The 24,204-nt window shown below is 39.1% G+C and overlaps 1 protein-coding gene and 1 long non-coding RNA gene across 4 annotated transcripts in view; one reads left to right on the top strand and one right to left on the bottom strand.

Moving 5' to 3' along the window:
* The window catches only part of SSPN (sarcospan), a 37,748-nt gene that overhangs the window by 8,838 nt on the left and 4,706 nt on the right, over positions 1 to 24,204 (bottom strand). The window contains exon 2 of the mRNA XM_041736158.1: positions 2,058 to 2,144. Within this exon, the coding sequence (XP_041592092.1) occupies positions 2,058 to 2,144 (87 nt within the window). The remainder of the gene's footprint in view (positions 1 to 2,057; positions 2,145 to 24,204) is intronic.
* LOC121479980 overlaps positions 1 to 24,204 on the top strand; it is a 29,414-nt gene that overhangs the window by 950 nt on the left and 4,260 nt on the right. The window contains exons 2-4 of one of the 3 annotated variants that reach the window (XR_005984869.1): positions 5,456 to 5,536; positions 11,588 to 11,818; positions 22,244 to 22,344. This is a non-coding gene — a long non-coding RNA (uncharacterized LOC121479980). Of the gene's footprint in view, positions 1 to 5,455; positions 5,537 to 11,587; positions 12,269 to 22,243; positions 22,345 to 24,204 lie in introns of those variants that run through there. The other 2 variants (XR_005984867.1, XR_005984868.1) reach the window with 2 other exon arrangements.

The raw sequence follows: 24,204 nt of genomic DNA, 5'->3' as shown, positions 1-24,204 counted from the left end.
GGCGTAGGCCAGGGAGCCAGTCCTCGGGCCCTGAAATGCGGCTGTGCTGGTGACAAACCCCAGGAAGACGCATTTCGTGCCTCCCCCGCCTCCCGCCGCAGTGGTGGGGAAGCGCAGGGAAAGCCCGCCCCGGCTCCTTGTGCCTTTGGAAGACCTGGAGATCATGAAGCTCATTTTAGACCCGAAGATAACGTAGCGGGCACCTTAGAGAGCTGCCAGCAAGCATCACTAAAGGTCACATCCAGGAGCAGAGAAAAGTGCCTCCCTATTTGTCAATGTCTGTCACAGGTGGGGGGGGGGGCGGGAGGTACCTAATGAGACCGTCCTAGCAGGGAATTCGCACCCTGGCTGACACTGGCAGTGACTTATTTTATTTTATTTTATTTTATTTTATTTTATTTTATTTTATTTTATTTTATTTTATTTTATTATTTTATTATTTTATTTTATTTTATTTTTCTTTTTTTTTTTTTATTTTAGTCCTTGCTCCTTATTTTAAGTGCAGGTGTTGAGATGGCTCTGGGGGGGTCTCTAAAGATGAGGCAGGTGCCTCTGCTGGGTCATCTGGAGGGGAAATGAGGGCATTTCACAGAAGCTGATGAACCCAGCGGTAAAGCACTTCTTACCCTAGGGAAAGAGGTTCCTGTAATTTAACAGGACATTTCTTACTAGGCTTTCTGGCTTTTTTTTTTTTTTTTCAAAATCATCACTAAATCTTGCTGTGTTTAATCAGACCTCTACAGAAAAATAAACATGACCTCTTTTAAGGAACATCCTCACACAGAAAAAGTAAAATTTCCAAATGTAGGCATATCCATGAAATTCTATCAATTTTTAAAAATAGAATCGCTTATTTAATTAGGAAAGTTATATTAAAGAACATTTCAAAATTAGAGAAAAAGACTACAAAATGTGGCTATTCTCTCACCACTCACAGATAGTTATTTTTTCTATGCACTGAAAGATATTTTTTTTTTATTTCTGTGGGATCACACCATATATTTTGTGTAGCCAGCTTTTTCTGGCTACTTGATATAATGTGAACACTTTTATCCCATTAATTACTCTTTTACAACATGGATTTAAATATACATACATATAAGCATTTTGCTTTTTTATGTCAACCGCTTCAATTATACTAGAATACAAAATATCTTCTCTGCAGCTTCCTAATTTCTAAATAATACAGTTGATTTACTCTTATGTGCCATGGTTTCTTGCTTGAACAAAGAAGTATCCAGTTATTATGTGTTTTGTTATAAGAGAAAAATAAACAACGTGAGTGGACCAAAAAAAAAAATCCTCAACAAACTAACATTACAGAAAACGTTTTGTTCTCTGCCACAAGTAGTTGAAAGAAAATGTAGGAATTTGATTTCTACTAGCTTTGACTGCTGATTTGGGTGTTTATCCCCCTAAACTCTAAAAGGGTGTGTCTCTGTTTCTCTTTGGAGTAGACTCTACGGTGCAGTGAAAATGCTGTGTACTTAAATTGGTTCCAACCAAATGCACCATCTTAGACAAAAAATACATATGCATGTGAAAGACACATACACGCACACTTGTTAAACCATGCATATCCCACCCTCCCCCCTTTGCCCTCAGACTCTTGGCACAGATAGTTTGGATGCACCCAATGTACTTTTTCTGTCTCAGTGACCCCACCTACAAAAGGAAATACACTTAGACTGCTTCCCTATTAAAATATTCTAAAAACCCCCAAGATATGGAAGTGGACACTAATAGAGACACCTTTTCCCTGGCCAAGTGTTTTTGCTGAACTGATGAATTTTCAATATTCCTTTTAAGGGCATTGAAGGACAGACTTCATATGCTCTGCGCCAACCTAGTGCATGGAAATTAAGACTTAAAAAAAAAAATCCGCATTACCTTTGGGGTCTGGATGAATGCCCTCCTAAAACATTTTTTTGCCCTGCCTAAAAATGCAATTTCTCAAATAATCAGATCTGCAACCCCTTAAAAAGCATTCTTTTATTTTGTACTTGTGGGTCTTTTTTCTATGTGATGATAAAAGAGAAAGAAAAATGACAACTTACTTTCATAGCAAACTGGATACACGTCCGTTCGTCAACTTGATATGAGACACAAAGCATAAACAAACCAAGATAGGCCACTAAGCAGACCTGCAAGGGAGGACATGGACGAAAGAGTGTTATCAGGGCCAGTCGTGCATTCTAATGACATCAATCTCAGTGTCTTTCAACAGTAACAGCCTTGTTATCGAGGTACTCATTTCATTTGCTTATCTGTGTTATTTCTTTCTCGGCTTGAGGAACAAAGTTTTTAAAATAGTAAAATCAATTTCTTTCAATTTAGCCAGTATTTATTAAGTCCTTTTGATGTGCCAGGTGCTGTACGAGGTCCTTTAGAGTACACAATGATGACTGAAATTTCCTCAACCTCAGTAAGTGTACAGTCCAGTTGAGGCCAAGATAAATGCACGCACTATTCTAAGGCAGGGCATTATATGTCAAATGCTATTCAGAGGAATACAAAAAGAGGAAAAAAATAACATTGAGTTGGGCAATTTAAAAAGACTTCACTAAAGAGGTGGATTTGAAATAGTCCTTGAAAGGGATGATGATAATGATGATAATGATCGCTAACGTTTACTGACTACTGACTGTGCTGTCTTCTAAGGCTTTTGTATGGATTTCCTCATGCAGTCATCACAAAACCCTATGAAGTAGGTGCCAACATGATCCTTATATTATAAATGAGGAAACAGAAGCACAAATCTAGTAAATAATGAAACCAGTACTCACATGAGTTAGTTTGGGTGAATAGCACAAGCAATAGCACAGGGGTAGGCTGGCACCAATTGTGAGGGGTGGGGGAGAGTAGCAAATATATACCTGTAGCTGAAATAATAAAATATAGAGCAGAAAGGTGAACTAACAATCTAAGGTTATAGGATTGATTTAGGAAGTCATGGGACCCCCTTGAAAGCTTTTGACCAGACAAACGACACGATTCAAGACATGTTTCAAGAAGATAAGCAGTGGTGTTTGGTGAGTTGGCAGTGAGAACATCAAAATATTATTTTACTAATCAGAGCAAAATTAATATATAGGTGGGCTAGAGCTGAGATGATATGCAGGCAAAGTCAGAGAAAGAGGCAGAGAGGAAAGGTGTAGTCCTAGCAGAATCTGCACATGGTGGCTACTGCATGACCAACGGGAGGGCTCTGGCCAGGAAGAGATAGGGAGGGATCCCCGACCTACTACCCCCGTGTTTGAGTGTCCACAAAGGGAAGAAGGGGACTTGCCTGGCTGAAAGGAGGTTGGGAGGAAGTATAACAATTTTGAGAGAAAAGATACTCAACCGCTTTGTCAAACCAGATTGTGTGTGTGTGTGTGTGTGTGTGCACGCGCGCACGTACACGTGCGCACACTGGAGCTTTGTAAATGTGATTTTGAGTTTCTAATCAAAATGCATCTATTCACACTTAATTTTGGAAATGTTAAAATGTTGCTAAGTTCTACTTTAGGATAGAAACCATAAGCAACAGAATTGCATGTTCTGATAAGCACAAGTTTCCTGGAGACAGATGTTGAAAGGGTAGCTGAGTGTCACCTAGTAAGTCATTACATGGCTGGTTTGGTGATAATGTCCACCCCTAAGACTAGCTTTATACTCCAGAGTAGTAGAGCTGTTTACTTACAGTCCCAACATAGCATTTTAAGGTAATGCCTCTAGCCTAATATCCCCCTGATTATATAATCCATAGATTGCTTGTGCCCTCATGGGCTCCCAAGTTGAGAGCTGTTCAGGTTTCTACTGAGCCGTGAAGCCAAAAGCCAAGCCTTCTTTAGTACAGGCTTTTCTATCATTAGGACTGGCTGATAACTTAATAGTACCATTCCTAGTGCAGAAATACAGCATTAAAATACATGAGCACGGCACAGGCTGGAGAGATCTGGGTAGAAAACAAAGCAGGTAGGACGCAGGGAGGCAACTTTTCAACAAAGCACGGCAGAGGCAGAAGTAATGATCCTGAAGTCATGTGTGTAGCCCACACATGGCTGACATTTCCAAGGCAGGAATGGATTTCTTTCTCAAGATTCATTTTTTTAAAGTTTTTATTTATTTTTCAGAGAGAGAGAGAGAAAGATAGCAACAGCATGAGCAGGGAGGAGAGGGAGAAGCAGGCTCCCCACTGAGCAGGGAGCCGCACATGGGGCTCAATCCCAGGTCCCGAGGATCATGACCTGAGTGGAAGGCAGACACTTAACCACCTGAGCCACCGAGGCAACCCACCAATATTCATTTTTAAAAATTATCTAATTGAGGTATAAGTTTGATAAGGCCTGTAGGGGCGTACTATGTGTTTTCACATCAAAGAACTCCCAGAAACAATGGAAGAAAGACCTCCTTTTCTCTGTGTATTGGCAACAAAGCAGATGGAGGCTTCTCAGCTTGCTTCTGTGTGGATAGATAAATCCCTAAGCATCCTTGTTAGCATCTCCCTGCAGGTGCACAGGGTCCAGCTCTCTTCCACATAACTGCCTTTGTCTCTAGAAGCCATTGTGAAGTTGGCACTTGCCAAGACTCTCCTCTTCATCTTCATGAGAGACACATTCCAATAATCAGGCCTAACTGACCCACATCTTAAAAACTGACTTTGTGCCTTGCTTGACCAAATTTTCCCACATTAGTAGTATCTACTTCTTTGTAGCCTTAATTTAGGTGAGGTTCCAGCAAGAAGGAGCACAGGAACATATGACCTCATTCTAGGGCATTTCTCTTCGTCAATCAATAGAACTGTCTGGAGAACATACACTAGTTGGCCCTGTGCATGGCTCTGGGAATTGGGAGGTGAAAAGACAGAGGCTGGCCTTCAAAGAGCTCTCTCTCTCAGCCCAGTGGGGAAAGAGAGGACAATGAAGTTAGAATACCATGTATTGGGGATCCCTGGGTGGCTCAGCGGGCTGGTGCTTGCTTTTGGCCCAGGGCGCGATCCTGGAGTCCCAGGATCGAGTCCCACGTCGGGCTCCCCGCATGGAACCTGCTTCTGTCTCTGCTTCTCTCTATGTCTATCATGAATAAATAAATAAAAATTAAAAAAAAAAGATTTTAAGAATACCATGTATTTACTAGGAGCTTCTCTGCCATAACAAACAGGAGGGGTGCTCAACCCAAAGGCAATTTGGGGATACTTCCTGAAGGGAAATGGATTTTGAAGAATAAGCAGAAATTAGTTAGAAGAGGGATGTGAAGAAGAGTAGAGAAAGTGCTAGTAGGTACAAAAGCATGGAGAAACAGACTAAACATTTGAGGACTCCCACAGCCCCGGTGCATAGGATACGTGAAGAAACGTGAAAGATGTGTTTATAGGATGGACAGGAGGTAGGTCACAAATGACTTCTGTCTCCATCTAGGGTATTTGAAGCAACAAAATGGTATGATCTGTATAATCTGCATTGCCTTTTAGAATGGTCCTTCTGGCTATGAAAAATGGATTGGGAAGGGAAGACCAGCTGAGAGGCCCCGTGCATCTGTCTAGGGAGAAATGGTGAGTGCCTGAGCTCAGCTAGCAGTGGGCAGGGAGGGGAGGGGGTGTTTCAGCGACACGAGGGAGGCAAAATCCTTAGAGTCTGAAAACGACCAGGTGTGAAGGCTGCAGGGTTGGGAGGGGCCGGGAAGGTGCTCAGCTACCTGACTTGAGCTGCCAGGTGAGTGGTGTTGATATTTAGGGGGACCCAAGAGGAAAAGCAGAATGGGAGTGGAAAATGATGCCCACACGGATTCAAAGTTCATGCATGGGCCTGGAGCTCAGGAAGGTCTGAGCTGGAGAGAAGTCCTTGTTAGTCATCAGCATACGTGAAGTCACTGAAACCATCAGAAATGCTGGACCGTCCAGAGAGAGTCTAATGAAAACAGAAAAGAGCCAAGGAAGTTACCCAATTGTGAAAAAATTTTTACTCTTTTGAACGGAAAGCATCTCAAACATACTTCTTATAATTTTGGTGGTACATCATGTCTAAGTATTATGGAACTGATGATTATCCTTTTGATTTTTGGATTTCACTTTTAGGTCCTTGTATAGGGTATTTTGCTATAAAGCCTGAATAAATTCAACACACTTTCATTTCTTAGCCTTCTGCTAGGGCTCAGTAGGTTCCAGGAGGTGGGGGCAGGGGGAGCCTTCTTTTTCTTACCTACGGATTTGTATGTTTGGACAATACTTCTTTATCAGTTTACTGGTGTTTAGCACGTTTTAGAAGAGTAGTTATTTATTGAAATTTAAAACTGAAGGCTTTATAGCCATGAGGAGGAAACCAGATTTCTCAAGCCAGACTAAGGGTCTTGTTTCCTGAGCTGGCAGGACATGGCCACTCCAGTTCTGACTTCCCAGGCAGGGAGGAGGAGCTCATGCTAATGAGCAGTGAGCCCCGCCAGGTCTATCTGGAACAACATTCCTGGATTCTGGGCCAGAGCTTCCATTAGATTTGGTGAGGTGAGGCCCATGAAACAGGAAAAAAACAGTTATGTAAGGTTTTCAAGAAGGCACTCGTTGGACCAGACACCCAGGCCTGGGGTGGACAGGTGGTGTCATTGAGCACAAAGCCAAATTCAGAAGGGGTGGCCCTGGGGAAAGTAGTGCTGACAGAACAGGTAGGCTTTAAGAGCTGTGAAGATTTAGTTCACGTAGGTATGGATAAGACAAGCTTGGAACGATTTAAGGGGGGAAAAAACGACCGCTATCATCTTAAATCAATTTTTAGATGCATGTTTCTACGATTTGTTTAGCATAAAAAGAGAACCTACATCCTAAATTCCACCTTCTATCTGAAGATATTCTTTGCTCAGACTGAAGGCTGCATTCTCTCTTGTGAGTTGGAAAGTTAGACAGAGATGAAACGTTCTCAGAGCGTTAGATCCATTTCTAGATGTATGAGTCTTGAGTCTTGACACATTCTCTTTGTTTCTGTTGGTCGGCCTATTGTGCCTGCAGTGGTGCTTTGTAAGGGTTGGCATTATGAATAAAAGGTGAATGCCAGACCCGTGTCTCAGAGACTTACCTACATATTATTTTTTGCCTCTTCATTCTGGTATAACTAGAAGATATCAGCCTGAGACATTTTTTGAGGATATGAATTACTGATATTTACTTCTCTCTGTGTCATACGTATTTATATTCTGGTCTTGCGACATTCACACAACCTCCAATTTATTTGTTTTCTTCTTTTTGTTGTCGACAGAGCTGCTTGACAGGGCTACCTGGGGAATACAACCTTCCCCTGTCAAATGCCTTTCAAAGTTTCTCTCCTCCTTCCACCCCAACCCTTTCATTTGTGTACCTGAGATGTGACTCTATTTCTGTAAGTTAATCAACTTTCACCTTTATATTCAGTCAATATAATAACAAGATGAACTCTCTTCTCATGTATGCACAGGCAATTGATCAATGAGAGATGTGGCAAAACTCTAAGTATTTCTCTGGATATTTCTTAAGAGAATTTCTGTGGATTTTCATCTGTTTAATAGGATTTAAGGTAGAATACTAGAAATCATCTTCAACAAATGATAAACATATTGCGATCTGTCGATTGAATGCAGTCTCAGGAGAATTGTTGATGAACACATAATGTATCAGAGATTTAAATAATCTATAAAGAACATTTCATGAAGATCTATTAAGGGGTGTTTATTGGCTCAAGAGTTCAGAAGGATGGGAGAGAATATTTTAGCATAACTTAAGCATTTTTACCAGATTCTCATTGCCACACGGCCTTATGGTAAGACAAAGTTGAAGCCCGGGGTTCAGAATTACTTGGAGGAGTTGGTAAAAACTGGCTCCATCCCCCGAATTTCTCATCCAAATGGTTTACGGTGGAGACCAAAATTGAATTTTTAACAAATCACCGGGTAACGCCACTGCTCCTGCTGCTAGTCCTAAAACAACACTTTGAGAACCACCAGTCTAAGCTAAAAACTTAGTCTTCTAGATGCTGACACCTAATGTGGGGCTCATCTGAAAGACCATGGTCTAGAATGATACACTGACAAGCAGTTTCCTATAAAAGACTTGTTTGTTATAAGTAATAATGTGCTATAATAATGTTTTCCTCACAAAGAAACTTAGTCTTTACTACTGTACAAATCCTTAACACTGGAGGGAAAAATCGTTCATTGCTATCAACATGAAGTCATCGAGCACATGGTTGGGAATAGATGTGCTCAATCCACTGACACAAGCCCACCAGAAATGCTGGAGCACATCTCCCTTCCCACACCTCTACTACATTCTCTGCCTCCTTTGAGTCCCTTCTCTTACAGAAGCATCTGGTTACCAAGTGAGATTAGTTTGTATCTAAAGAGGAAGGTTTGGCACATTACTCTTTCCTAGTTCTTTGGAATCCCTGAAAACAGCCTGCAGAATCAAATATAAATATGCAACAGAGAGACCCAGAGACAAATCCTAATATTCATCTCCTAATTTGTGGAAATGGAGTAAGAACTGGTACAGTGTAATCTTTCAGATCTTGCTATTAATGGTCACCTTAGTTTCAGTATTACTCCCCACTGTTGAGTTTAGCTCAACAACCTTTATTGAGGTAGGTGCTGGGACTAGAAAGAATAAGATACCATCTTTGTTCTTTAGAAATTTATGGTTTAATCCCTAGTTTGCTGAAGAACTGAGGCAAAGGAAAATTAATTGCTGTCGGTAATGTTATTTGACCAATCTAGGCCAAATAATAATAATAATAATAATAATAATAGTTATTATTTTAAATTACATTTTTGGGTAAAAGCAAGATAAAAGGACTCAAAAATACTCCTAATCAGACGAGGTAAGAAAGGTGAAAATAACTCTCGAAAGCATGAAATGTTATTTAACAGTTCATTCAACAAGTGGTAACTGTTATTTAGTTCTGTTAAAATCAAGTAGGAAACTATAAGTATAATTAAGGGCTGTGCAGGGAGAAAACTGTGAACTAGAGTTGATGCTTGATTTTATTATTTTTCTAAATGATCTTGGACAAATTTATTTAATTCTTCTTAGCCTCGGTTTCCTTATCTATAGAGACATTAATGCTTTCTTTTGATGGTTAATTCAAAGTGTAGTGATAATGTAAATAGGGTGCCTATAATCATGCCTAAGAAATAGCTGGAGAATAACTGGTAGTAATTACTATAATAATTATTATTGCAAGCCACTTATACATTTATTAGAGTAGGCCAAATTTAGAGCATATTTAAGGGCTCACGAATATATTACCAAGTTAACCATGTTTAAAATTGATAACATATGTACTGTCTTGGTTCCAAATACCACGCAGACTACTTTGTATTAGTGGATACCAGTGGATACTTGCCATGATCTTTCTATTTACATAAGAAAAACTAATGATCAAGTCTAGATGTTTAGACATTTAATGCCAATTTGAGCACTTTTATGTGCCAAGCATTAAAATTAAGCAGTCTTGGTAAATTATCCCATTTGGTCTTCATGAAAATCCTATTTTTGCTCCCATTTCATAGATGAGGAAACTAAGCCTCAGAAGGGTGTTATGCTCAGGGTCACAGAGCAAAAACAGAACTGAGAGAGCTCCACCAGGCTCCAGAGCGTGGCTTATAGCCATCACACAGCCTGGCTGCCTCCATGGAGGAATCTGGACAGCACTGTAAGTGAAATGAGAACTGCAGAAATTTGGAGAACATTTCAGCAAGTGTCCTCTCCTATGCTGAGTGGTGCCAAGCACCATTCCTGAGGCATAGCCTAGAGAAAAGTCTTTAAGATGCAGATGGCTGTCCAGGCTGAGGAAGGTGATGCAGTCTTTAAGACTCAGCCTCTTCATATATAACAGAGAGAAAATAATATTTCAATAATTTGCACTAAGGGTCATAAATAATGTGCCTGCAATTGTAGTAGGTTTTATTTTTTCCATCTACTATGACCTCAAACTGTGCCAGTATAACTTACTCTTCAATTTGAGTTGAAATGGATCAGATAGATGATAGATAGATAGATAGATAGATAGATAGATAGATAGATAGATAGATGCAGCCCCCTATCAGATCTCAGAAATAAGCTCATTCTGTTCATTTAGCAAGTATTCATTTTGTACCAACCATGTGCCTGGGTACGCTTTGACAGTCTGGAGATACCTCAGCAAATAGAAGATATAAAAATCACTGCCTTGATAGAGCCAATGCTTTAAAGTGGACAAACAGACTATCAACAAATAAATTAGTAGATATAGATCGATGTCAGTTGTTGAGAAGAGCCATGGAGAATACAGGACTTTACATCACCGCTTCTTTTTCCCACAAACATGACATAATGGTAATTAGCAAAATACAAACAATAAATGCTCAAGGTGATATGTTCCTCCTTAAAAACCGTACTAGTCATGCCCAGCAACCCCTTCAAAAAGATGGTGGGCACACAGTTGTTTCTTATGAGAGCTTTGCTGTTTCTATTATTTCATCAATGTATATCCACCATAAGTTATCTAAGACCTAAAAGGCTCCATAAAGGGGTAACAGAGGGTAACTATGTAAAATTTTACAGCAAAATGGGCCACATGGCTACAGACAGAGATGTAAATAATATATCTTAGCTCTAGATCTGTCAGATTTGGGTTCAAAACCCACCTCTACCACATTCTAGTTTTCTCTCTTGGACAAGTTAATGTCTTTAAGTCTCAGTTCCATCACCTGTGAGATGAGCAATCATGCCTACTTCAAAAGGAGCTAGAAGATTAGAGGAGACAGTATATGTAAAGGACGTCATATGGTCTACCCAGCACATATGTAGCATTCAGTACACATATGTCAAATGGATAAATGAATCCATTCATTTAGTGACTTGGGCTACTTTTGCTTTCATGGCAAGGGCCCACTTATCAAATTCATTCCAATGTTGTTGACATAAATAGTTTGCAAACACCTAAGAGTTACAAAAAATTTTTTCTGCTTCTTTTCCTTCCTGCTTCAAACCTATTTATTCTCTACTACCCAGGATATGCCAATGTTGGTACCCATGCAGAGCTATATGTTTCTCTGATTACACTATTATGGTTTTACAAAGACAAGTATTTAGTTTCCTAAAAATGCTGTTCAGCTAAAAATATTTTCTGTCCAAAGCAGATCCAAGACTAATAATACTTTTTTAAAAACGTATAATTGTTTTAGCCAAATGTAGTGCGCAAATATTAACGAGAAATTCCAAAAGCCATAGGCATATAAATGTAAAGAAACAAAATCAACCAGAGTTTATGACAGAAGTGAACATCGAGATGCAAGACAAAACTGTAACTATCTGTCTCTAAATGCTACGAACATTAATGTATAGGTATTAAAGCCCAGAACGTTAATTTAAAAATTGAAAAAAAAATTTCTTGGTTTCTAGTAAACCAAGTGCAAAATAGTAGCTTCTTTTCCACTATAAACAAAACTATAGCTAGCAACAACTTTTTATGTCTAGCAACTTCTACTAAGGAGAGTTTTATTTGGCTTATCAAATTATCAGGAAGAGATTCAGTGCCTTTTTATTTGCCTTAGGAATCTACAACCCCAGAACTTCACTGTTTTACTCTTTTTGTTTTTCCCTTAGAGTAAAAATTGCCAATGGACAGCATTAGTGCAGAAAAATCTCTTCATTCAAGATTTAAATTCCACTTGGCCTGGGAGAAGTTCGGGTTAAAGCACACATCCTCATCTATGCATTTCCCCATCCTCCTGTGGGGGCTTGGAGGGGTACAATTTGTAATATTTGCTTTGCGAAGATGACCTAAGAGATCATTATGAATAGAAGCTATCTTGGTCAAAATCTCTCCGTGAAAAGGTAATTCTAGAGAACTAATTCTGTCACAGAGTCTAAAGAGAAATGATACTTGCTCAGTCACACCTGAGTTTAGCTCATCTATTATATCATCTAAGTCTTTTTCTCCCCTTTATTATTATGATTGTCCTTTTGGCTGAGGGGTTGTTATGTGACAGGTCCATGTCTGAATTACTGTAAATGTATGGACTTTTCATATGTGGTACACAAAGACCTTCAAATTGAATCAAAATAAATAATTTATGTGGTAATGAGTTAAGTTGAAAAGCAAAGCAGACCTATTATCACCTAGAACTTAGCTCTGATTGGTTGGTAAAGAAGTAGGGAGTATTGGGGCACCTGGGTGGCTCAGTCGGTTGACCATCCAACTCTTAATTTCAGCTTGGGTCATGATCTCAGGGTCAAGGGATCTAGCTATGCATGGAGCCCCATGTAGAGCCTGCCTCAGGCTCTGCACTCTGTGGGGAGTCTGCTAAAGATTTTCTCTCTCTCTCTCTGTCCCCTCCTCCTATGCGCTCTCTCTCTCAAATAAATAAATCTTTATTGAAAAAAAAAAAGAAGTATTAAGGTGCATTTACATACCAGGCTGAAATCTTTTCCATGCTAGGACACATCCTTTCTAATTCAAAGTGTTGGCTTTTATCATGATTTCAAACTATCTGATAATCAGAAATATATATTTTTACAAAGATTATAAATCTTTATACAAAGATATATACATTTTTAATTTTCTTTGCCATGTTGCATTGTAATTGCATTGCTGTGTGGCTTAGCCAGATCTATTGTATCAAGACAGAAAGTATGGGAAGGAAATGTGCCTGTCAAGTGACTGCCTTATTTCTCAGCACGCATTGTGCTTTGCAGATGTTCACTTGTATCTCATTTGTTGTTTTATAAGATAATAGAAAACTACCCTGATGGAACTGATAAAAAGGAGTTGGAATTTGCGACCAGCAGCTGGATGAAGGGAGCACGAATCCCTCAAATCCTATGGATATAGTGTGCTTTTCTTGATGTCCCTGCCAAAGTAAGGCTGGAAAGCTAGGGAGATCTTTGAGAGATGTGCCAGCATGAAGTTGCTACAATTCCTAAGTTCCAAAAACCTTGCCTAAAGATTATTGCAAATAACTCATTTTAAACCAGTGAATCTCTCAACTGACTGTTTTCTCAACTCAGAGAAAACAGAAGAAAAATCCAACAACTATCCTAAAGTATGACTTATCATGGAGACATTCAAGTAGAATCCCTTTGGTTTGGGTCTTGTTTTAATAGTATAACAGATTTGTGTTTCTATGTTAAGATTCATACTTGATAGGAACTACTGGGAACTTTTGCAATTACATTCTCAAAAAACTGAATTAGCACAAACAACAGAACTGTGAAGCAATAAAGATGGTTGTGGATGAAAACTGAGTTTAGGACATGAATTGTGCCTTTTGCCTAAAATACCCTTTTACTTTTTTATCCTCCTGATATAGTATTCCCCCTTCAACTATTTTGAATCCAGTATTATTCATTCTTCAAACCCTGCTCAAGTATCTCCTCTACCTAGAAAGGGTAGCTTTTGTGCATTACCCAATTTGTATACATTAGCTTGTTTATTCCCTGAACCAATGCCATAAGTAAAAAATATTATTCCATTTTATAGAAAATTGTGACTCAGAGAGGTAAAGAAGCCTGCAAGTTGATCCAAAGAAGACTTTTTTAAAAAAAATATCAAGAAGTGTTATTTCTGCATACTATTAAGGATTAACTTATATGAAACCCTTCATGTTATAAAATACTTTAAAATGCTCTGAGCTTCTACAGACTAAGAGATGAGGATAAGACCATGGCATAAAGCTAGGCCTCTCAAATGGCCACACCCTTACACGACTAGAAAATAATGAACTCACTAGCACTGGAAGTCATCAAAACAATTGTTCTGTCTTAGCTAATGGTGGGGGTGGAGGTGGAGGTGGAGATTTTGAGAAAGTAACATGAAAGCAGTCCTGAAAAAAAACAAAACCTTGAATTTTTTCAACAAAAAATTGTGAGGGGGAGAGAAAAAGGAAGGGAAGGGGGGAGGAAGGGAGAGAGAGAGGCATGGGGGCTTTGATAGAAAGGAAAAAGGGTAAATCTTGGAGTAAAAGAAACAAATATATGAACTCATTGCAGTGTATAGATCTTATTGGGATCCTGATTCTGACAAACTGTGAAGAAATATTCATGAGTTAATCACGGATATTTGAACACTGATTTGGTCCTATTAAGAAATTGTTAACTTGTTAGGGATGATTAGTATTTTGATTATTTTTTAGACTTCATCTTTTGACTTACATAGTGAAGTATTTATGGATGAAACGATATAATATCTGGGATTTACTTCAAAATAAACCAATATAGGATATGTGGGTGTGAAGTATAGGAGCATACAAAGGGGCAAGATCAATCATAAGTTTATGATTTTTGAAGCTGGGTGATGGGAACATAGGTGTACATGATACTATTTGATCTACTTTTTGTATGCTTGAAATTTTCCATAATAAATAGGTTAAATTAAAAAAGAAAAGAAAAGGTGGCTCTAGGCTCATGATATCACTGGGACACCTGGCAACACAAACCATTTGGAAGAGTTACACCCTCAAATACACCACATCAAATTATTACATATAAAGAAAGCCTCTTGGAAAATGAGCTCACAAACCAATTAGAGCAAACAAATAATCAATTCATTAGCAAAGGCTAACACTTGTGTGCATTAAGTGTATGTGTACACACAGACACAGTCTAAGAATTAAAGCTTATGAATTTCAAATGATAAAGAATAGAACCTATAAAAAAGAGTACCTTCAAAGTAATTGAGGCCATGAAGAAAGAAATCAAAAACATGAATTTAAAAAAGGACACCTTAAAAAACCAGAAATATATTTAAAAATAAAACATCAGCAAAAATGAAATAGAAGTTCTAGAAATTAGAAAAAAAAAAAAAAACATTGGATTGAAAGCCTGGATAGATTAAACTCAACTGAAAAGGGGAACAGTGAAGTAGAAGATAGAGCTGAGGAACAATCCAAACTATGGAGGGACAGAGCACATAGAAGAGAGGGTGAGAAACAGGAAAGATGAAATAAGGAGGTCCAGACATACCTCTGACAGTAATTTCAGATGGAGAGACTGAAGAGAGCCAGGATTTGAAAGAAAAAAATTAAAATGTTTTTTCAAATATTAAACATATTTTGAAAATTTTTCAGAATCGATGAAACATAAAAATCTTAGATCCAGGAAACACAGCAAGTCCCCACTAGGAAAAATACAAAGAAAATCCGCATTTGGTACATTGTAACTAAACTGTAGAACATCAGATGAGTGGAGAGAGATTCTTTGCTCATGTATATAAAGTACAAATCAAATGAAAATAGCAAAAGTATTTTTCTTAGAACTTCAAAAGCCAGCCCTGAAATATAGATGGAAGAGAACATAGCTAAGTCTCACCAAGGCAATTTGGAAGTAGAATAAGATGGGAGTGAGGAGTTTGGTGGGAGGCTGCTTATGCTACCCTCCTTATCACAAGGAGTATTGTGGTGCCATTAATTCAAACATTGTGGTATCAGAACAGTGAATGGCGAATCAAGTGATGACAGCAAAAAGGTTCACAGACACAATCCTCAAATCTAATATGAAAAGCTGATAGATGAGAAATGGACATAGCAGTTCAGTATAGAAAGGGCCAATTATTCATTAAACATAGTACTAAAACAATAATTTGTGTGAGAAAAACAAGACTCTACTACCTCATGTCATATGCAAAAAAGTTAGAACACATAAAGATAAAAATACAAAAGCAAACCTTCAACATTTTTGGAACACAATTGAAAAAAATATCTTTATAACTTGGAGAGAGATTCCTTTAAAATATATCAAAGCACCTACCCCAAAAATTGATAAATATAAATATGTTAGAATTAAATCCTATTCACAACAAACACACCATGAACAAGGATAAAAGGTATGATGCCAACTAAGAAGATATCTGCAGTAGCTAAAATCACAAAGGTTAAATTACAAAGATAAGAAATCCTATATATCAATAAGTAAGGAACAAATGGGAAGCCTGGGTGGCTCAGTGGTTGAGTGTCTGCCTTCAGCTAAGGGCGTGATCCTAGTACACCGGGATCGAGTCCCACATCGGGCTCCCTGCATGGAGCCTGCTTCTCCCTCTGCCTCTGTCTCTGCCTCTCTCTCTGTGTGTCTCTCATGAATAAATAAATAAAATCTTTTTAAAAAATAAGTAAGAAACAACTCACAGAAAATATTTGTGGAGTAAATAAATGCTAGAAAACAAATAAAATGGCTGATAAACATTAAAAAATGTTCAACTACTATAGTAATCAGAAAAACATAAGTTAAAACATGATATTGTACATAAATAAGATGGGCAAAAATTCAAGTTGCCTGACAGTAACTAATGACGACAAGTTGTAGATTGGTGGGAGTTCTAACTTGGTGGGAACATGAATTCATACATCTGTGGCTTTGTGGTCCTGATTTGGCAATAGCTATCAAGTTGAAGATGCCTATGTCTTATGATCCAATAATTCAATTTCTAGGAATGTGCCCTAAAGAATCTTTGAAATACGTGCACAAATTGGTCTGAGGGTTGTGGGTTATTGTTAAGCTGAAATACATGCACAGGGAGCCATGGAAAAGAATGTCCATTGCGATATTTTGTCATTGCAAAAAAAAAAAATCAGTTTTGAAAATAACCTAAGTTTTCATTAACAGCAGAATAAATACATTGTTGTATATTCCTATAATGAAATACAGTATAGCAAAAGTGAATGAATGCTATTGGTGTACTATTATAAGTGAATCTCAATAACAATGTTGAACAAAAATGATGTTATGCTACCATTTATATAAAATTTAAAACATAAAACAATTGATTATTGGTTGTGGTTATATACACGGAAGAAAGTAGGAAAATACACATAGGTATGATAAATACCAAATAAGGAGGGGCGTGGGTAAGTGAATAGGGCCAAGAAAGAAACAGGTACTATAATGTTTTCTTTCTTAAAAAAAAAAAACAATTATGACAAAATATTAAAATGACAAATCTGGGTATAAGTAGGTGGTTGTCTTCTTCTTTACATGCTATTATATACTTGAAAGTGTTCATAATTTAAAAATAATCATAGAATTGCAGAGAGCTCCTTATACTTATTTAAGCCCACACAAAAATGACAATAGGAGTAAAACCAAAAATTTTTGGAAATGGCTACAGATTGATAGAGCCAGGATTCTTCCTACATTTGTTATATTCCAAAACTGATGCCTTTCCTGTAATTTCCGACCTCCCTTACCTTGCCTTTTCTGACCCTCCCTGAACAGGGTTAATCACAGCTTCCATGGTGCTACCGTCTTCAGGGCATCACCTTAGTACCTGTTTTTTTTTTTTTTTTTTTAAGATTTTATTTATTTATTTATTTATTTATTTATTTATTTATTTATTTATTTATGACACACAGAGAGAGAGGCAGAGACACAGGCAGAAGGAGAAGCAGGCTCCCCATGGGGAGCCCAATGTGGAACTCAATTCCAGGACCCTGGGATCATGACCTGAGCTGAAGGCAGACCCTCAACCATTGAGCTCCCCAGGCACCCCAGTACCCAGTTTTTAAAATTATATCATAGTTGGTTGTATGTGTGTCCTCTCCAGGACACTGTACCTGGCATATGGAAAGACCAAGGGAGATAGGCAAAGATGTGAAAATTTTGGGGGTTCCTGGGTGGCTTGGTCAGTTAAGTGGCTAACTCTTAATTTCAGCTCAAGTCGAGATTTTGGTGAAGGTCGTGATCTCGGGGTGGTGAGATTGAGCCCCCTACGTAGATTCTGTGCTCAGTGGGGAGTCTGCTTCAGATTCTCTCTCTCCCTCTCCTTCTGCCCTGCTCTCTCAAAGTAAGTTTTTAGGGGGTACTTGGGTGGCTCAGTGGTTGAGCAGAGTCTGCCTTTAGCTCAGGTCATGATCCGGGGTCCTGAGATCCAATCCGGCATTGGGTTCCCTGCAGGGAGTCCACTTCTCCTTCTGTGTCTCTGCCTCTCTTTCTCTGTGTCTCTCATGAATAAATAAATAAATAAATAAATAAATAAATAAATAAATAAATAATCTTTTTTTAAACAAAGTAAATTTTTTTTAAATGTGAAAACTTTAAGTCTTCTTTCTTATGTAGACTTCTGTTTCTGTTCTTACCAACCATCTAACTCACTCGTGATGATTTATCAGAAACTAATCTCCAAAAAAAAAAAGAAAAGAAACTAATCTCCAATAAATTTGATAACTACCTACATTTGCAAAATTATCCATTTTCAAAGAATGTAAGATAAACAAAGATTGTGTTCTAGCATTTCCCATGAATCAATAGGAGGGATAGAATTGCTACAGATTTGTGGGAAAAATAAACAACCTATAATTCATTTGTTTCACTTTTGGATTTTTCAAGTCCTCAAAAGGGAAAGGAATCTTGTAAATGTGGATTTTGCCTACTGGATCTTATTACTCAGCCATAATTAAGTAGGTTCTCAAATTAGGCCCCACTTTATAAATGATTGCAGAGATAATTCTACATGAATAACCTGGGTTCATATATCTGAAACAGTACAATAAATAAAAATTTATTAAATAGTACAGTATATAGAAATTATACAGTAAATCAATATAAATTCAATTATGTAACACTGTAACAAGGGTGTAAATAAGAACCATCTTGTTCAACCTTTAGAAAATATTACCAAGTGGCTTTTCTAATTGAGAGCACTTTTTAAAAGAAAAAAAAACAGGCTATAATGTAACATTAAGTAATATATAGTAATATTACTTCTCCTTTGAAAAGTGTTTTGTCCTTTTGAAAATGAAGGGGTCAGTGTCCCCAAGCAGCCTGCAACCTCTCTAGCATTTCTCCTGTTCCCTTCCATGGCAACATGGGTTAGCTAGACACTGAGCTTTTTGTGATGTGTGTGAGGACAGGGAAAAGGGGAGCGAGGCCTTAGGGAGGTCTCGAGGTGGAAAAATTTGTGACGCACTAGATTCGGTGACTGAATGAGAATTATTTACTGAAGGTTCTGTAACACAATAGTTATGGTCACCCTATGTTCATTTTAAAAATTCTGTTTGGTCTCAGAGCCCTTTAACTCAGATCGAAACGCTTTATGGGCATCCCAAACTACTTGCTCACGAAAAGATTAAGAGACGAAGCCAACCTGCGTGGGTTTGATCCTTCTGTTTCAGAATCTGACTGGCTGATTGCATGGGAGAAATGCATAACCCTTTGGAACTTGTAAAATGTAAACTAAAAAGGCTGGATTCTGTCTCTCATCTATTTGTGGTCCTGGAGGAATTATTTTTCACTGATTATAATGTCTTCACCTTATGAAGACCTGGTTTGCTCGTTCATTGCCTTGGACGCTCTACCCGTGCCCCGAGGTGGCGATGGTCATCCTGCATTCTCCCTACGTGAACAGCACACTCGGCCCTCCAGCAGAAATGATGAACACTGAAATGTTATTTCCCTTATCTTGTAAAAGGCCTTCCATCATAGCTTTCCTGGCACAGCTAAATGTGAGATAAGACTCAGCCTGAGCCTAATGGCCTGATACGTGTGCCACACCTGATACTTGAGAAGGAAGCTGGTATTACTTTTTTTTTTTTCCATAGTAATAAAGCCAAAATTCTCTCCCTAGTCAGGGTCTAGTTAACACATTAGCAATTCCCCTTCTTTTCTTGTCACCTGTCATTATCTTCCACACAAGAGAGGCCTTCCTTGGTAATAACCTATCTTAAAGGGTTTTTTAATGGCTCGTTACAATGAATGCTGAATCAAACGCTTTCAAAACAACAGTTGAGTGGGATGCCACTAAGACAGCATCCTCGATGTTTCTGGCAGCCTCTCCCAGCCAGGGCGGAGGATTGCTCATTTCTGCAACAAGAGAAGTAGGTCCCCGACAGAACTTCTTCAGCAGCAACTGAGAATGCTGTCTGTGAGCATTTTTTGCTTTCCAGTCACTGACTGGCCTTTTGCTGGCACCCATGGAACACAGCCCTGAAACGCACTCATGGCTGTTAGGCAGGGGACATGGCTCTACAGTGTCAACTTTAATTATGCTCCAAGATAAAACTGGAGACATGGCAGGATGCCCCTGGAACTTGGGCCATGTCTTGTGTGTGCTCCTCCTCCTGGGCCCGGACTGGATCAACTGTTGGAAGGTGGCATACTGGACAGTTCTAGATAGTCTTCTCTCATCTTTTCCTCTGGGATGGTTTGGGTTGTGTGGCACTTGATAAAGGAAAACAGAGCCCAATTCAGGATTTCTAGCTGAACAGACAGGATTCTGTGAGAAGACCTGTCAAATGCAGTGATCTACTAAGGAGACACAGGCTTCTAGGCTGTTACCTTATGAGACCTAGGTGGGAACAACTCCCGGGTTTTATTCTGACCCATGCCATAGAACAATGACTGGTGACCTAGTCATCTGCAGAACCATCGTCAAAAATGAAAACAGGGGATCCCTGTGTGGCTCAGCAGTTTAGCGCCTGCCTTTGGCCCAGGATGTGATCCTGGAGTCCCAGGATCGAGTCCCATGTCGGGCTCCCGGCAGGGAGCCTGCTTCTCCTTCCTCCTGTGTCTCTGCCTCTCTCTCTCTCTCTCTCTCTCTATGTCTATCATAAATAAGTAAATAAATTAATCTTTTTAAAAAAATGAAAACAACAGCAGTGGGGCACTTGCGTGGCTCAGCATCTGCCTTTGGCTCAGGTCATGATCCCATGGTCCTGGGATCGAGTCCCACATCAGGCTCCCTGCATGGAGCCTGCTTCTCCCTTTGTCTGTGTCTCTGCCTCTGTGTCTCTCGTGTATATATAAATAAAATATTTTTTTAAAGATTTATTTATTTATGATAGAGAAAGAGAGAGAGAGAGAGAGCCAGAGACACAGGAGGAGGGAGAAGCAGGCTCCATGCCGGGTGCCCGATGCGGGACTCGATCCCAGGACTCCAGGATCGTACTCTGGGCCAAAGGCAGGTGCTAAACCACTGAGCCACCCAGGGATCCCCATATAAATAAAATCTTGAAAAAAAAGGAAAAGAAAAAGAAAAGAAAAAGAAAGAAACAGCTGAACAGTATAAAGACCTGAGAGGTGACTTCCCTCGAGTTCTAGAAACACCAAGCATGAGTTCACTGCCCGTCAGAAGAAGGCCACCGCTCAGCAGACCACCCTCGTTTCCCTCAGAAGGCAAGGTGTCATTTCACTAGATCCTGACAGTGAGTCACTCTCAGAACAGAAAAGAAAGGCAGAAATTTACTAAACAGTGGTTCCTATGCCTTCAAGAGCTAAGGTAGCAAATGAAATGCCTAAGCTAGCCTGAGAATTGCAGTCACTAGTTGAAACGACTGCACTTTATTTTTACAGAAATTTGACAAAAGAAGCAATCTATAAATGCAGTAAAAACCACCTCCTCTATACGTCTCACCAGGGCATGAGCACAGAGCCATGCCACCCGGCTGCACCCCTGCCTATCAGTTCACTGGCTCAAAATTCTCATCAGAACATTCAGGCTTCTGGCTGTTTCAGTGGAAGCCCTAGGGCCTTCATGAATAAGCTACGAAACAAGATTAAGGAACCCCGAGGTGGTTGTATGAACTTATATTCCTCACTCAAAGTGCTATGGACGGAACAGTCCTCCCCAAAATCCTTTGTTTAAGCCCTAACCCCCAAGGTGACTGAATTTGGAGACAGGGCTTTTAGGACATAATTAAGGTTAAGTGAGGTCATAAGGATGAGGTCATAATCCAAGAGAACCAGTGGCCAAAGAGGAAGAGAGATCTTGCTCCCTCTCCAAGCGCAGGCCCAGAAGGAGGCCCATGGAAGCACACAGGGAGAAAGCAGCTGTCTGCAAGCCAGGAGGAGAGACCTGAACAGAACCTGCTGGAGCTCACGAAGACGGAAAGGAAAATGCATCTTAGTTAATGCCGTACACGTAAGTGTACACACATGAATTTTAAAATTAACCAGGGTGATCCAGTGAGCTGTCTCTCTCAGGCATCTGACAGTTACTCCTGCCAAGTTTTATCTCAATACACTGAGATGAGGCAGCGTCCAAAAAATCTAAAAGAGGATGTGTCTCTGAAATAGGCTTTTACACGGTTTATGTTATAAATACTGTTACCAACATCCACTTAAAAAAAAAAAAGTTCACCTTTAGCTTATGAGCTCATTGTCATAAACCTGGACTTGAATATTCACAGCAAGAAATAACTTGAGTTAAAATATGACATCATGAGGTCCCATCCAGCTGTAGATGCTGAGGGGCTCTTTCTGATCAGCATTTCTCTAGGCTGCATGAAATGACATCTAATTAAAGTTTAATGACTAGATTCCATTCCTGTCCCACAGCAACATGGAAATATGCATACTGAGCTCTTCATGGAGCCTTGTGTGGATCCTTTGATGTTGATGCTAACTCTTCAGGGTGGAACACCGGCAAGTGGACACAGGTAAAGAGTGCCCTTAGTACAAATGTCACAGACAACTAAAGGCAAGAAAAAGACAAGAGAACAATTCGTGTCCTCAGAACAAATTCAAAGTGGATCTCATTGGCGAACGGTGAACCTCATAGACTAAATTGGGAAATCTGTGCCATTTGCTTTCTTTGTAGAAGGAAGACATGGGCATTCAGCCTCATCAATCCTAATTTGTCCTAAAAGATTCTACCTAGAGATATGCAAAATAAGTCAAATGACCTCTTTTTCCTCTTTTTTTTTTTTTTTAATCCTGTAGTCATTTTATAACAGGAAATAAAACATCTCAGTAATACTAAGTTAGTGTATCCTGGATATTTCTGGAACCCAGGAGCCCAAAATGGAGTAATAACAGATTCCTTATTGTTACCAAATAGTTCTTTAAAAAGTTATCAATAGGGCAGCGCTGGTGGGTTAGCGGTTCAGCACCGCTTTCAGGCTGTGATTCGGGAGTCCCGGGATCGAGTCCCGCGTCGGGCTCCCTGCAGGGAGCCTGCTTCTCCCTCTGCCTGTGTGTGTGTGTGTCTCACTCTGTGTGTCTCTAATAAACAAATTAAAAATCTTTAAAAAAAAAAGTTATCAATAAGCTTAAGTCTGTCTGTATTGTAAAACACAACTATGTGTCATTCCTCAAACCATAGTTTAAAAAATGGGTTGTTGCAAGTTCAAACAGAAGCTATGATGATAGCAAGTCTGAAACAGAGTTTACTTCAACCCTGACTTGGGTACCCAGCATGTGTCCAGGGATACAGAGGAGTCCCATGGCCATACACTATACTTAAAGACAAGAAATTGCTTCTTGTTTTATTTGATTACCCCCAAATTCTATGCACTAGTATTTCTACCATAAAAAAAAATGATTGATATCTCAAAAGTTTCTAGAGATTAACTTTCTGCGTTGAATATATGCACACTACAGGACTGAAAAATACCATGACCCACTACTTCTCCTCCTTATTTGAAAAAGAGAAAGAAGATCCAGGGATAACTTCCTCATTAAATAAGCACTTCTTGGGATCCCTGGGTGGCGCAGCGGTTTGGCGCCTGCCTTTGGCCCAGGGCGCGATCCCGGAGACCCGGGATCGAATCCCACGTCAGGCTCCCAGTGCATGGAGCCTGCTTCTCCCTCTGCCTGCGTCTCTGCCTCTCTCTCTCTCTCTCTCTCTCTCTCTCTCTCTCTCTCTGTATGACTATCATAAAAAAAATAAATAATAAAAAAAAAATAAATAAAATAAATAAATAAGCACTTCTTTGGCCTCGGTATGTGTGGCTTAGTATGAGGCTAGTGATAGAGGTGAAAATACATTTCTCCTAATGATCCTGTCCAGTCCTAACCTTCCTTATTCTTTATTCTAAGATTCTTTCAGGAAACAGGTCACCAAATTCTCAAATATTCTCTTTTATTTTCATACACTTGTTAAAATTAATTTATTTTGCCAAATTAATTGTCATATTCCATTTTTATACTTACTAGGAGAACTTCATGAACCTGTAAGATATTTTTCCTACCATTATTTATCATATATATATTCAGTGGAGACTGAGTTAGGCCATATAATTATCACTCCTCAGTCTCTAACAAACCTGTGACAGTTGCTATAATTAAAATTATTTCCCAGTGGCACCAGAAATACAATATTCAATCTTGGAAGCATATCAAAGTTCCCGGTATTAAAAATACTGTATTACTATGTAATGTGTTCCTAACAACATAATTCCAGATTAGCCTTCTCAAATGTCAATCTACCTATATGGAAAACTGACACCATTTTTAGCCTCTTGACTTTTTTAGCGTCTATCCAAAATCCAAGAGCCAAATCTTCCTCACTTCCAGTT

Source organism: Vulpes lagopus, chromosome 21 (genome assembly GCF_018345385.1).
Source record: "Vulpes lagopus strain Blue_001 chromosome 21, ASM1834538v1, whole genome shotgun sequence".
NCBI lineage: Eukaryota > Metazoa > Chordata > Mammalia > Carnivora > Canidae > Vulpes > Vulpes lagopus.
The sequence above is the reverse complement of the archived record's forward strand: the minus strand, read 5'-3'. Positions and strand labels throughout refer to the sequence as shown.